The sequence below is a fragment of the Phascolarctos cinereus genome, unplaced genomic scaffold (assembly GCF_003287225.1).
Source record: "Phascolarctos cinereus isolate Bilbo 61053 unplaced genomic scaffold, phaCin_HiC Scaffold_2;HRSCAF=192, whole genome shotgun sequence".
Taxonomy (NCBI): Eukaryota; Metazoa; Chordata; class Mammalia; order Diprotodontia; family Phascolarctidae; genus Phascolarctos; species Phascolarctos cinereus.
In genome coordinates, this window is record NW_027555625.1 from 256,199,036 (window position 1) to 256,212,544 (window position 13,509).

Genomic DNA, 13,509 nt, shown 5'->3' on the forward strand with positions numbered 1-13,509 from the left:
ACTCCCTCTTGTAGGTGTGCATTTAATGACCTTTATGAAAAGAGGTGGTAATATTGTGTTAGCAAAGTGCTAGGTCAGTGATCTGTGATAAAATATAACTCATAAAATGTTTAAGAAAGAATAATAAAGACTCCAGGGAAATAAACTCCTTCTGACATTTGGTATGGGAGATAAGTAGCAGAAGGTTTGGGGGTCAGTGTGTAGCTATTGCAGCTAGTTCCTTAGGGTAAGACTGACAAGATCCTTGCTTTGGTAAGAGGAAGCTCAATACCAGAAGATCTAAGTAGAGGCCATAACAGGATGAGTGACTAGAAGAGGCATTGAAATTTCTTGTCAGAACAAGAAAATCTGTTGTGACAAAATGAAAGAATGAATGAATGAATGAAGAAAAAACCATTTATTTATTGCCTACAATGTGTCAAGCATGGTGCTATGTGCTAGGTATAAAAGTATAAAAATGAGACAATCCTTGTCCTCAAGGAGCTTCTGATCTAATGGGGGAAAACAATACATATCAGGAAGTGATGGCCAGGAAGGGCATGTTTTGGCTTGGTGTAAGAGGGATTGGGAGTAGAGTCATAAAGCAGTTGATTTACCCGTACCATCCAGAAGTAATGGTTGTATTGATTTGATTACTGTGCCCAGAGCAAGAGGTGGAAACTCAGCGAAGAAGGATATACATGGCAAGATGGCAAGATAGGGTCTGGGCTACTGGTGGATAGCCAAATGGAATGTGAATCATGATCTAAAGACCTATTAGATATAGTGCTTTGAGTGAGTTTTTATTCACTCACTCAGCACATATCAGGCAGAAGAGAAATCACAAACAGAAACCCTCTTATCAGGGAGAGATAGAAAGAGAGAGATGTGTGTGTGTGTGTGTGTGTGTGTATTTCAGGTAAGGTCAAAGTACAGAGCAGCCAAATGGCAGACAAAGGAGTAGCCCTTACCAGGGATAACACAATGGCTGGGACTTTTCTATCATGGCAAATTGTGTTGATAAAGGCTATACATTCAATATTACCTTTTATAGATTGGTTCAGATTAGTTATAGATTGTGACCCTTGGCAAGTCATTTGGCTTCATTTTCCTTATCTGTCAAACAGTATTAATGATGACCCTATGAGATTGTGAGTGTCTAAGTGAAAAACTTTTTCCAGATGTGAGGTGAAGAATCTTGTTCATGGTGGAGTTTTTAGAAGGGATATAACTCAAGTCTTCCTTCCTCTACATCAAAAAGCAAGAATTTTAAAGTTGTTACTATGTACCAGGGAGAGACAGTGTAGGGCAGAGAATTGGAAGCTAACCTCAGATCCAGGAAGACCAAGGTTCAAGTTCCATCTCTGACACACACTGGCTATGTGATCCCAGACAAGTCACAAACTCCTAGTCCTCTGGGAAATTGCTTAAGACTACGTATTGCACAGACAGAATCAACTTCAGTGGTAGAGTCCATTTGTGAGTTCCCTATACCAATGAAGATCTGGTCCTTATCTTATGTGCTACTGTGCTAACCTAAAAAGGAAGGTGACCTATAGACCCACATACCACACACATATGTATGTATATGTGTATAACAAATAAATTTAAGGTAATTTTTTTGGGGGGAGGAGACACTAGCAGCTGGGGAGATCATGAAAACTTCTTGTAGAAGGTGGCACTTGAGCTGAGTTTTGAAGGAAATAAGGGATTCTAACAGGTTGAAGTAAAGAGGGAATATACTCCAATGACGGAGAATTCCTGTATAAGGGTATGGAAATCAGAAATGGAATGTTGTGTGTGAGGAGCAGTAAAAGGACCAGTTTGAATGGACCTTAGAGTTCATGAAGACATGCATGTCAGATGAAACACAAGTCTCTAATCCACCTGAAAGGGCTGGAAAAAAATGTGACAGCTATTTTTTCTTTCCTTCCTTCCTTCCTTCCCTCCCTCCTTCCTTCCCTCCCTCCTTCCTTCCTTCCTTCCTTCCTTCCTTCCTTCCTTCTTCCTTCCTTCCTCCCTCCCTCCCTCCCTCCCTTCCTCCCTCCCTCCCTTCCTTCCCTCCCTCCTTCCCTTCCTTCCCTTCCTTCCTCCCCTCCTCCCTCCCTCCCTTCCTTCCTCCCTTCCTTTCCTCCCTCCCTTCCTCCCTTCCTCCCTTCCTCCCTCCTCCCTTCCTTCCTCTCCTCCTTCCTTCCTTCCTTCCTTCCTTCCTCTTCCTTTTCCTCCTCCTTCCTCCCTTCCTCCCTTCCTCCTCCTCCCTTCCTTCCTCCCTCCTTCCCTTCCTTCCTTCCTTCCTTCCTCCCTTCCTTCCTTTCCTCCCTCCCTTCCTCCTTCCTCCCTTCCTCCTTCCTCCCTCCCTCCCTTCCTCCTCCCCCTTCCCTTCCCTCCTTCCTCCCTTCCTTCCTCTTCCTTCCTTCCTCCTCCCTTCCTCCCTCCCTCCCTTCCTTCCTCCCTCCTTTCCTCCCTCCCTTCCTTCCTCCCTTCCTCCCTCCTCCCTTCCTTTCCCCCTCCTTCCTCCCTCCCTTCCTCCTCCCTCCCTTCCTTCCTCCCTCCCTTCCTCCTCCCTCCCTTCCTCCTTCCTCCCTCCCTCCCTCCCTTCCTTCCTCCCTCCCCTCCTCCCTTCCTCCTCCTCCTCCCTTCCTTCCTCCCTCCTTCCCTTCTTCCTTCCTTCCTCCCTCCTCCTCCCTCCCTCCCTTCCTCCTTCCTTTCCTCCCTCCCTTCCTCCTTCCTCCCTTCCTCCCTCCCTCCTTCCTTCCCTCCCTCCCTCCCTTCCTCCTTCCTTCCTTCCTCCCTTCCTTCCTTTCCTCCTCCCTTCCTCCTTCCTCCTTCCTCCCTCCCTCCCTCCTTCCTTCCCTCCCTCCTTCCTCCTTCCTTCCTCCTTCCTTCCTTCCCTCCTTCCTTCCTTCCTTCCTCCTCCTTCCTTCCTTCCTTCCTCCTTCCTTCCTTCCTTCTTCCTTCCTCCCTCCTCCTTCCTTCTTCCTCCCTCCTTCCTTCCTTCCTCCCTTCCTCCCTTCCTCCTCCCTCCCTTCCTCCCTCCCTCCCTTCCTTCCTCCTTCCCTCCTTCCTTCCCTTCCTTCCTTCCTTCCTCCCTTCCTTCCTCCCTCCCTTCCTTCCTCCTCCTTCTCCCTCCCTTCCTTCCTCCCTTCCTCCTCCCTTCCCTTCCTTTCCTCCCTCCTTCCTCCCTCCCTTCCTCCCTTCCCTTCCTCCCTTCCTCACTCCTTCCTCCCTCCCTCCCTCCCTCCTTCCTCCTCCCTTCCTTCCTTCCTTCCTTCCTTCCTTCCTTCCTTCCTTCCTTCCTTCCTTCCTTCCTTCCTTCCTTCCTTCCTTTCTTCTTTCTTCTTCTTTCTTTCTTTCTTTCTTTCTTTCTTTCTTTCTTTCTTTCTTTCTTTCTTTCTTTCTTTCAGTGTTCTTGCACAAAATTACTGATGTGGAAATGTTTTATGTGATTGTACATGTATAATTTATATTGTGTTACCTACCATCTTAGTGAAGGAGGGAGGGATAGAATTTGGAACTCAAAGCTTAAACAAAACAGTGAATGTTAAAAATTGTTTTTACAGGTCATTGGGGGGAAATAAAATATTATTTTTAAGAAGCATATGTAATGAGGGGGTAGAGGAAGGGAGTGGGTAGGAATGAAATGAAGCCATTGATTTTTTCTTTGTTACTCAAAAAGTACAAGGCCTTTGAAAATATCCCCTTCTGATAACAATCTGCCTTCCACCAATAAAGGCATCAATTGTGAGAACCTATAAAGATTGCAGGCATCCAAAAAAAGTAGATCCTGTTGATTATCAGAGTGATTTTTAATGAACTATCATTAAAAAATCATAAAGACATTTGGACATTTGTTTCCAAAAATAATGCTATTATCTCTCTGCTTTTGAAAGACTGACTGGGGCATTGTGTGCAAGGGGGATCAGTTTTCAGGGCCTTTGAATGTGGGGTACTATATAAAGAGGGAGGCTCAATGTATAACCAGGTTCTCTGCTAAGAAGCCCAGTGCATAGTCCTCTGAAGGTGAAGATACCATTCTTGATGTTCTTCATCTCAGTCATCCATGCCTGGAAACCTATTTCTCTTGATAAAGACACGTCGAAGGTGAGACTATCTTTTTTGGGAGGGAAAATGAGTGGGAGAGATGTACGCCAGCCAGAAGATGCCATTGTCAGCGTAGGGACCCATTCAGTGTGTTTCCAGGCTGGTCTACAACCCCTGAAATCCTCTTACCCTATAACTCAGCCAGGAGACAGAAATTAGATGGCTATGAATTTGGCAGAACTCTTTGGACCCACAGAAGAGAAGGTCAGAGAGGGAGATAGGATGGATTCCAAGGTGAGAATTTCCCACTTTGTTCCAAGTCTACTGTGACCAGAGTGATCTGGGAGCTGGGAGCTGGGAGCAGTGATATTCCTAGTTCTTGTACTGCTGATGGCCAATCAGAATTATTAGTATCCCTAAATGAAGCAAGTCTCATATGTGTCACAAGCTGTAATTTTCAGAGAACCAGTTAATTGGCTCAGGGCCTTTAGAACTTTAATTCCATTTGGTCCATGTGATATTTACTTTTTTTGTAGGTTTGTATTAGAAAAATTAGTTCATCAGAACCTACTCACTTACCTGCAGTATGGGTATGTTGCCATGGTTACCATGCTGACATCGTGCATCTGCTATGAGTAAGGTGAGAGCAAAGCTATTAGCAGTCCTCAGGTGTATGGATTGGGTGTTGGTTCAGTGAGAAGTGATACATGAAATGGCACCTAAGAAGGTAGGGGAAAGAATCAATCTGGTTTGGGACATTGCAGTAGGCTTTTGTCAGAAAACCCAGCAGAAAAATCCAGTCCAAATAGTGGTGCCTCAGATAAATCTGAGAGAGATGTGTTACTTTAACATGAGCACCTTTTAAGCAGAGGCAACCAGGTCAATGTGTTTAACTCTGCTACAAAGACAGAACCTCCTTAATCATGAAAGGGGAGGCTGGCTACTTCTGATAGGATTTCTCAGTTTTGGAGGTAGTGTCTTTCTACAGCCAGGATGCTGAGAAGTAGACACCGGGGGGTAGTAGAATATTCTCTGGGCTTCTCTAGGTCTGCCGTACAGAATCATTTTTGTGGTAGCAACCCCCATAATATTCACCTGCTCTTAGAGTCTTCTTCCTCTGGTATGCCACAGGCTTTTGTAGCTGCTATGGGAATTCTCTGAAGAGGGCTTCTGATTAGCCCATGAAACTTGCAGTATATTGTCCAAAGCCCTTGAAGATAGGTTCTGTTCATTCTTCTGTATAGCAGAAGAAACTTAGCTCCTACCAATTTAATCAAAGATAAGCTATTATATTGCCTTTTTTTTATACCTTTAGTTATCTCTCTCATAAAAGACCAGAATACCATCCCTAATCATACAATCCCCCTTCTCCAAATCTAGGATGAGTCAGGGCCCATCCTGTAGAGTCTTGGTTTTGGAACTTGAATGAGAGGAGGAACAGATGCCCCTCTTGCTGCTGACATCTTCTAGCAGCAGCCCAGAGATCTGATGTCCACCCTACTTGAGTATAGGTCTAGCTGTAACCCTTCCCCTTCCCAAACCTTTCCTGGACCTGTGAAGATAGGCAGACTCCCTGCTCCACTCACTTGCCATTTCTTCTTTTTTTCCCTTCTGTCCTAGGAATCCCAATGTCTGGATATCCAGAATTCTTACAATTCGAGTCTTCCTTGTCTCCACTTTTCTCTAGCTGTTTGGAGTGTGGTATGTAAATGCCTGGACTGGAAACGTGGATATTCCTGAAGATAAGAGGTATCAGAAAATACCTCCCACCACTATCAGACCTCTTTCTAATGGTAAATTGGAGGCCAAATTAAATCTTAAGTAAGTGTACTTTGTATGGGAGTATTCCACCATCCATTTCATGATTTCCAGTCTTCCCTTGAAAGCAGTACAATTGCTTTTGTGAAATGGTAGTTAAGCTTTTAACTGTATTCAGTAATTTGAAAAGTTTAATAATTTGCACTAAAGTCTACCACTTCATTAGCTTTTAAAAAAAAAAATTTGCCAAGCAAATTAATACAGTAATGATTTTGTTATCCGGAAGGAAGTTTCTGACCAAATCGAATATCTGACCAATGCCAATTCCAGAAAACAAGCAATGAACTGAAGTGTTCCAGGCAGTAGTGAAGCATCTTTTGAGTATCATTCAATAGGAAAAGTACCTGGGAAGCAACATGGCATAGCAGATAGAGTGCTGAGCTGGGAGGCAGAAAGACCTAAGTTCAAATCTCAGGTACTTATTAGCTATAAATGATCCTGGGCAAGTCACTCAACCTCTCTAGGCCTCAGTTTCCTCATCTGTAAAATGAAGGAGTTGATTTCAACCTCTATGGTGTCTTCTAGCTCTGAATTTTAGCAATGATTTTCATATAAGCCAAAGACCCTGAAGATTATATCTAATTACTTATTAAGCAGGAACAAAGGTATGCAGTGAACACTGACCTGTAGCAATGGCTATGGCAGCCATGATGCTTAATGGCAAAGGTAAGAATCACGGGCAAGGAAGCAGGGCTTGAGAAGAAGAAGAGGAAAAACAAAAATGGAGGGAAGGGAGTGCTAAATGTCAGACACAGAGCGCAATAGAAGTAGTGGTGGACATTAGAAGCAGTAAAGAGTTCCTGGCATGAAGAAAGGAAATTAGACTTAGAGTCAAGAGACACACAGGCATGAATCTTGCCTCCACTAGCTGTGTGACTGTGGGAAAATAACTTCATTTTTTTATGTCTCAGTTTCCTCATTTGTAAAATGGGGGCAATAATAATCCATAGTAGTAACTTGTCAGGGTTGTTGCGAGGATCAAATGAGAACAGGTATGTGAAGTGTTCTGCCAATCTTCAATTTGTTCCATATGGCAACTCTTATACATTATGATTATGGGGGCAGTGAGCAACAATCACTCAGAAAAGTACAAGGAAATCAAAGGCCCGCAGTGTGAGTCACATAAGTTTCTGCACCTCAGTAACTGCAAAGGGTATCATGGTGTCTCATAAAGATCCATCAGTTGTGTGATGCCTCTGTAGGTATCTTGGGGATGAGGGAGCACATTTGGGGTCATTAGCCACAGGTAGATAGATCTAAAGCACAGGTTAGTAACACATGTTCATAATGATATCACTCAGTCATGAAGAAAGGGGCAGATGATATTTAGTATGATCCAAGAGGGCAGCAAAGTGTGTTGCCCAACATAGAAAGAATTCCATCTGAAGAAAATTGAAATAAAATAATTTTGGCACTTAAAATGTTAAAAGCAGGGTTAGTTAGAAAGATCACTTTTACAGAAAACTGTATACTCACAATGACATAGGATCGTAGAGGTGTTGCTATAGTATTTAATCACAGGAGTAGGAATGAAAATTGGCCTATGTAAGAGAACAAAGTCTTTGAAATGAACTCTTTGCTACGTTAGCAGTAGTGTTTTCCTTAGCAAATGAAAAATCTACTGTAATAATTAAAGATCATTCTAATATTTTCACTAAAATAGGTCCAGTGAAATCACAACATGATGTTTTCTTTTTACTCAAAAGTGAACAACATATAAAAATATATAAATATTTTAAATATTTAAATAATAACGTGTAACTCAGGCTTTCCATTAATTCAGATTGGCTTTCCTTCTGCCTATTCCAAATGAATAGGCTTAAATAGGGAGGTGGATGTGGGAGGGAGACAATGTGGATCTGAAAATAAAACAAAACTTAATTTAAAAAATGGATGAGATTTGACTAAAATATCTAAAGATGCCAGAAAATGGGGAAGACTTTGTCAGCTGCCACAGGGGAATTGAGGTAATGCCTGGGCATGTAATCTGTCGATGTAATACTCTGATTATACCTAAAAAGCTATGGGAAGGGGCAGCTAGGTGTCACAGTGGATAGAGCACCGGCCCTGAAGACAGGAAGACCTGAGTTCAAATCCGGCCTCAGACCAAACACTTGACACTTACCAGCTGTGTGACCCCGGGCAAGTCAGTTAACCCCAATTGCCAAAAAAAAAAAAAAATTTAAAAAGCTATGGGAGACATTAAGGTGGGTGCTACTTATGTTAGAACACTCAGGTAATGGTAATATGGTAACATAGTAATATATTATAATATATTAACTATACAATATAATATAGTAATAGAATATAAATGGTAATACAGTCAAGGTCATATGTTCAATCTTTTTAAGGACTAGAGAATTACATAATCACAATAGTTAATATATATATACAGCACTTACTATATGCCTGGCACCAAAAGTACTTTGCAATTATTATTTCATTTGATTCTCACAAAAAACCTGGGAGATAGGTGTTCTTATTATCCCCATTTTATAGATAAGGAAACTCAGGCCAGCAGAGGTTAAGTGACTTGCTCAAGGTCATAAGACTAGTAAGTGTCTGAGGTTGATTTGAACTCAGATCTTCCTGGCTCCAGGGCCAGCACTCTATCCACTACACCACCTGGTTGCCCCATGTAAAACCGTGGCATGATCACAGATGGCCTTCCCTGGGTCCAAATGACTGCTTCACTGACATGCCCTATCAGAAACCAAGTGAAAAAAATTTGGGTGGCTCCATGTACCAGATCTCCACTTCTCAGAAAATGGCATCAACAAAAACTCAAGGCATGGAAAGAATATTGGCTATGGGGTCAAGAAGACCTGAGTTCAAATTCTGGCTCTGATCATTAGGTTGAGAAGGGCATTTTTGTTACATAGGAATGTGATTATCTAGAGTATTATAGAAAGACTGAAGTGATGACCTGCCAATACTTGCTTGCCATGAGAGGCAAGTAAGGAGCAATGAAATGATTCCACTGTTTACTTTTTTGGTGACAAATTAGTTCTCATGCTCTGGCGCTGTCCAGGGGCTAGGGTATTTTACTTTAGGCATGTGTCAAGCTCTCCATACATACTCATTAAATTGAACTAAAGGTTTTAGGCATTTTGGGGAGGCGGCATCACAGCATCACTGGAAGCAGAATCAGTAGATCTGGGTTTAAGTCCTGGCCCTGCCTCTTCCTAATGATGTGGCCGTGCACAAGTGATCTCAACTACTCATCACATCAACTTCAGTTGCTGCACGTTCTTTAGATTGTAGCTATAGATGCAGACACCAAGCTGTAGTTTTCACTTCTGAAAAATAGGTGATGATAGTTATATTATAGCCTTATTGTGAAGAGAGAGCTTTGTAAACTTTAAAGTAGGCAATAAGTATTTATCACTCACTGATTATGTTTTAGGCACCATGCTAAGGTCTGGGGCTATAAAGCAAGGTAAAAGATAGTCTTTGATTTCAATAAGCCCACAGTCGAAGAGGGGAGATAAAAATATAAACAAGTATGTACGAAAAAGATATGTACAGGATAAACTGGAAATAATCAATAGAGGGAAGGCTCTATCATTAAGCAATGTATCATTTTGAACTGTCATTATTATTTTAATTATTCTCCAATAAAGAAACAAATTTTATCTAGAAGTATCATTAATGGGTATTTTGTTTTTCAGAAAGAATGGCCGATGTGAAGAAATTAAGTTAACTCTAGACAAAACAAAGGAACCTGGGAAAATCATCACCTGTAAGTGACTCAAATGTGCCAGTTTAAAGCGATAAGGTCAAGAATCCCTGCCTGAGGTCTGGCTCCCACAAATGTAATCTGTCTGATTTTGTATTAAGGCAGAAGTTGGGAACCCATATCTAATTGTGATTCAGAGCTAAGAGCCATAGTTTGGCTGACATTTTCCATGGAATATATTGAATTGTCTGCTGGTTTGGCTTCTGAAAAATGGGAGGCAGTGATATTTGCTGTATTTCCCACTGTTGTTATGAAGAAAGAGCTTTGCAAAGTATAAACCATTCATTAGTTTGAATTTTATTTCTATTACTATTCACTGAAGCAAAAACTGGTGCTGGAAAGAGAAAGGATTCATGGGAATTCTGTTTCTAGAAAGAACATTTGCTATGGAGAAATTATGTTGTGATACTTGCCAGCTGTGTTTATGAGATAGGACTGACACAGTCACTGGGCAAGGGGAACAGGGAGAGCACTGGTAAGGTAGGCAGGCCCTCACATAATACAATTTGAAGAACTATAAGATCTCTCCCCATCTAACCCCAACATCTTTAGTATCCTCCCCCAGATCTTTAAATTTCCAGCCTTAAAACACATAATTGAGTGGAGGCACTGGCCGTTGAAAGCCCAGCTTAAGATGTATAGCTGTGGAACTGCAACTAGGTTGGGGTGATGGGGCTTTGCTCCAAAGTGATAGCATGATGGCCTGATCCTCAGGCCCCACAGTCCTCCTCCAGCTCCACATCATCCAGAACTACTGCATGCTCTCTGAAGCTCCTTGGTTTCTCTCTATTCAAAACAGGATCCTAAGGCTTTCACACACTACCAGTTGAGTTTTCATTCCTCAATGCCTCTCTGATCCCTCCCCCCAACACCTCCTCAGGATACATTTCCTTCAAGTTTCCACCAATGGAAGTGGTCAAACTGTCTTTCTCCTCTCCGTGGAGTAGTGTCCTGGAGTCTCTTTCCCCAAGGGACTGAGGTCTGTTCTCAGTCTGTTTTTTTTTTCCACAGGCACTAGAATTCCTGGTTCTATGTCTGCAAGGTATTAACTCTCAAGTGGAGGTGAAACAATACCCATGAATAAATTATTGATGCTTTAGACACATCCTCAAAATTATTTAAAATTAATCTTTTATAAAAATAATTATACCTTACTTGCACCAGAGAAACTTGATCATTAGAGCTATGCTTTTATGAATCCTTTTAAAGAGTTAAAAATGATACAGACTGGAATTGTACTTTTGTTGGTACAAGAAACTCCCAGGTGAGGAAACTCCCTCTATCAATGCAGATTGCCACCTTCTCTTCAAAGGATAGGCTTAGACAATAGTGTAGAGAATTGAAAGTAACTTGCCCAGGCTCATAAAGCCAGTTTGTGTAAGAGGCGGGACTTAAACCCAGGACTTTCTGACCCCAAGGCTAGTCATCTAACTGTGACTCCAAGTTGCCTCTAGAATAAACCAGAAAGTGGTAAACAAACATTTAAAAACATGTTCAGAGCTCAATATCATAGAAATAGATCAAGGTTTTTAAGAGAAAATTTCTAAATATTAAACATACCCCGTTTTGCTTCACTGAACTGACGCCTGTTCTCTGATTCACAATGCCTGGGTCTGTGATCCTGTGTCCCACCTTAGCATCAGCTTTTAAAGAGCTAGGGCTGAAGGGATAAATATGCTTTTCCCATGGCCATCTCTAGTTTACTCTGTGTGAAGGTCTCAGTTCTGTGCACCCTCTTTATCCCTTGAAGGCCTCTGAATGGCTTTTTAACCTAAAGGCAGTTTGCTTGTCTCAGCCTAACTCCTCAGCTCCTCCAATTCCTCAGGTTCTCATTTGCAAAAAATTCAGTGTCCCCTGACCATTTGACAACTTGAATTCTTAAAAGGCCAGATCACCTTTTCAACAAAGCCAGAGGTTAAGTCACCAATGAGATACCACTTTAAACACTTGTCAAGCACCTACTAAGTACAAGGAATTGTGCACATGCTGTGACTACACATTGTATAAATGTAAAATGGGTGGTTTTTTTTCCTCATAGGGGGAAGGCAGATTGTTGGGTTACTGAGCACAGGTATGGACGACCAAATAATTATATATGTAGAAAGCAAGATGAATGGGAAAAATGTCATTATGATGGAACTCACAGGTATGTATTATGGCAGCCTGTGAATACTACTGAAAGAACACAGTTCATAGAGATGACTAGAGTTCAATTCACTTCACAGTTTTGAAGAGCTTATTCTATGTAGACACTTATTAGGCACTTGGAATCTACCAGCATAAATAATTGTAGGCCTTTAACTATTTCTCCCCCGGATATAGCCTTGGTGATGGTTTTGGCACAAGAATAAGTCAGAGCCTGTTCCAGTGACTTGGGAACCCCATGGAGTATCTGGGTTTTTGTTAGGCTAAGATCTGATTGGCATACACAAATGGCTAGGAATCTTCTTTTCCTGTTCCACTTGTAATAAGTCACTTCACAGCATAGGACCAGGGAAAAACCTGGCTGTTTGGGAACATTAATTACAGAGAATTTGTCATAATCAGATCATAAGAGCATTTTTTCTCTGGCTAACCTAGGGAGACACAGAGGCATCTTCCTGAGAAAGTAGCTTTCATGGAAATAGGATTTGCTATAGTAGAATTTAAATACAGATTGCCTCATCTATAAAATGAAGATGATATATTGCTGAAAGTTGAGAGTTAAGTAAGATTATCTCTTGAGGTCCTGCCAAACACTGTTGTTTATGATGCCAGTGATCTTCAATTTAGGGCATTGGAAAGCACCTTACTGCCCTGAAAGGGTTAAAAGAGTTGCTCCATAACAGTTGCCATCCCACCTCTTTCTTGGGGATACTGGGAAAAGGGAAGAGGGAGAGATTATGAATTTTAAAAATTCTTGGGTATGCCCATGAAGCTCCTTCAAGAGACTGTAGAAATAATACTTAGAGATAAATTCCCATGTTTCTTTCCTGACCAGAGTACCCTCTAGAGGTAGCAATGTTGTATTCATTTGTTCATTCTGACTTGCAATTATAGGTCAAAACAAAGTTGCTCATCCTGAAGTTTTGAAAATATTTAGTGAACTTGTCCGGAGCAAAGGACAAGATGAGGAAAAAAATCATCATCCCTGAATTGGAGGGTAACAAAGATGGATTTTCTACTTTCTCTTGAGATTATGCCCAATTCCAGCTTCTCCTTTCTAATTTGTGGTAGTGTGATGTGGTACAGAGTTCATTGGGTATAGAATCATGAGACTTGAATTCAAATGTCTACTCTGCTACCTATTTAACCTTAGATATGAATAGAGGATAGAGTGGATAGAGCTTTGGTCCTGAAGTCAGGAAGATCTGAGTTCAAATCTCAGATGCTTATTAGCTGTTTGACCTTGGGCAAGTCATTTAACTTCTATTTGCCTCAGTTTCATCACCTGTAAAATGGGGACAATAGTACCTCCCTTCCAGGGTTCTTGTGAAGATTAAATGAAGTAATATTTGTAAAGCACTTAGAATAGTATCTGGCACATAATACATGGTATAAAAATACTACCTAAAATGATGATGATGATGATGATGTCATTTACCATCTGAATATCAGCTTCTTTGTCTTTAAAATGGAGAGATTGGATTTGATGACCCTTCAGGTTTTTTCCACCTCTAAATATATAACTCCATGACCTCTCTGGATCTTTCTGAGTCAATTTTGTCATCTATATAATGGAGATAATAGTCATACTAACCATCATGCAGAATTGTTGAGAGAGTTTTTAAAGTACTCTGTAAATATAATCCACTAGTAAAATTTAAGCTGCTATTAGTCTCACACTCAAAATGTTGGCCACATAAGAAGGTGTGTTGTAGTAAGTGCACTTGGTAAATGCGTCCATGTATTCTTTTATTTCTGCAGAAGACTGTGTTCCTGGACGAGCATAG

The 13,509-nt window shown here is 41.4% G+C and overlaps 1 protein-coding gene across 1 annotated transcript in view; it reads left to right on the forward strand.

The window, feature by feature from the left end:
• LOC110205113 (late lactation protein-like) overlaps nt 1–13,509 on the forward strand; it is a 42,553-nt gene extending 29,044 nt beyond the window's left edge. Inside the window, exons 6-11 of the mRNA XM_078149164.1 lie at nt 4,034–4,080; nt 4,557–4,610; nt 5,708–5,841; nt 9,510–9,580; nt 11,616–11,723; nt 13,484–13,509. Coding sequence (XP_078005290.1) covers nt 4,034–4,080; nt 4,557–4,610; nt 5,708–5,841; nt 9,510–9,580; nt 11,616–11,723; nt 13,484–13,509 — 440 coding nt within the window. The remainder of the gene's footprint in view (nt 1–4,033; nt 4,081–4,556; nt 4,611–5,707; nt 5,842–9,509; nt 9,581–11,615; nt 11,724–13,483) is intronic.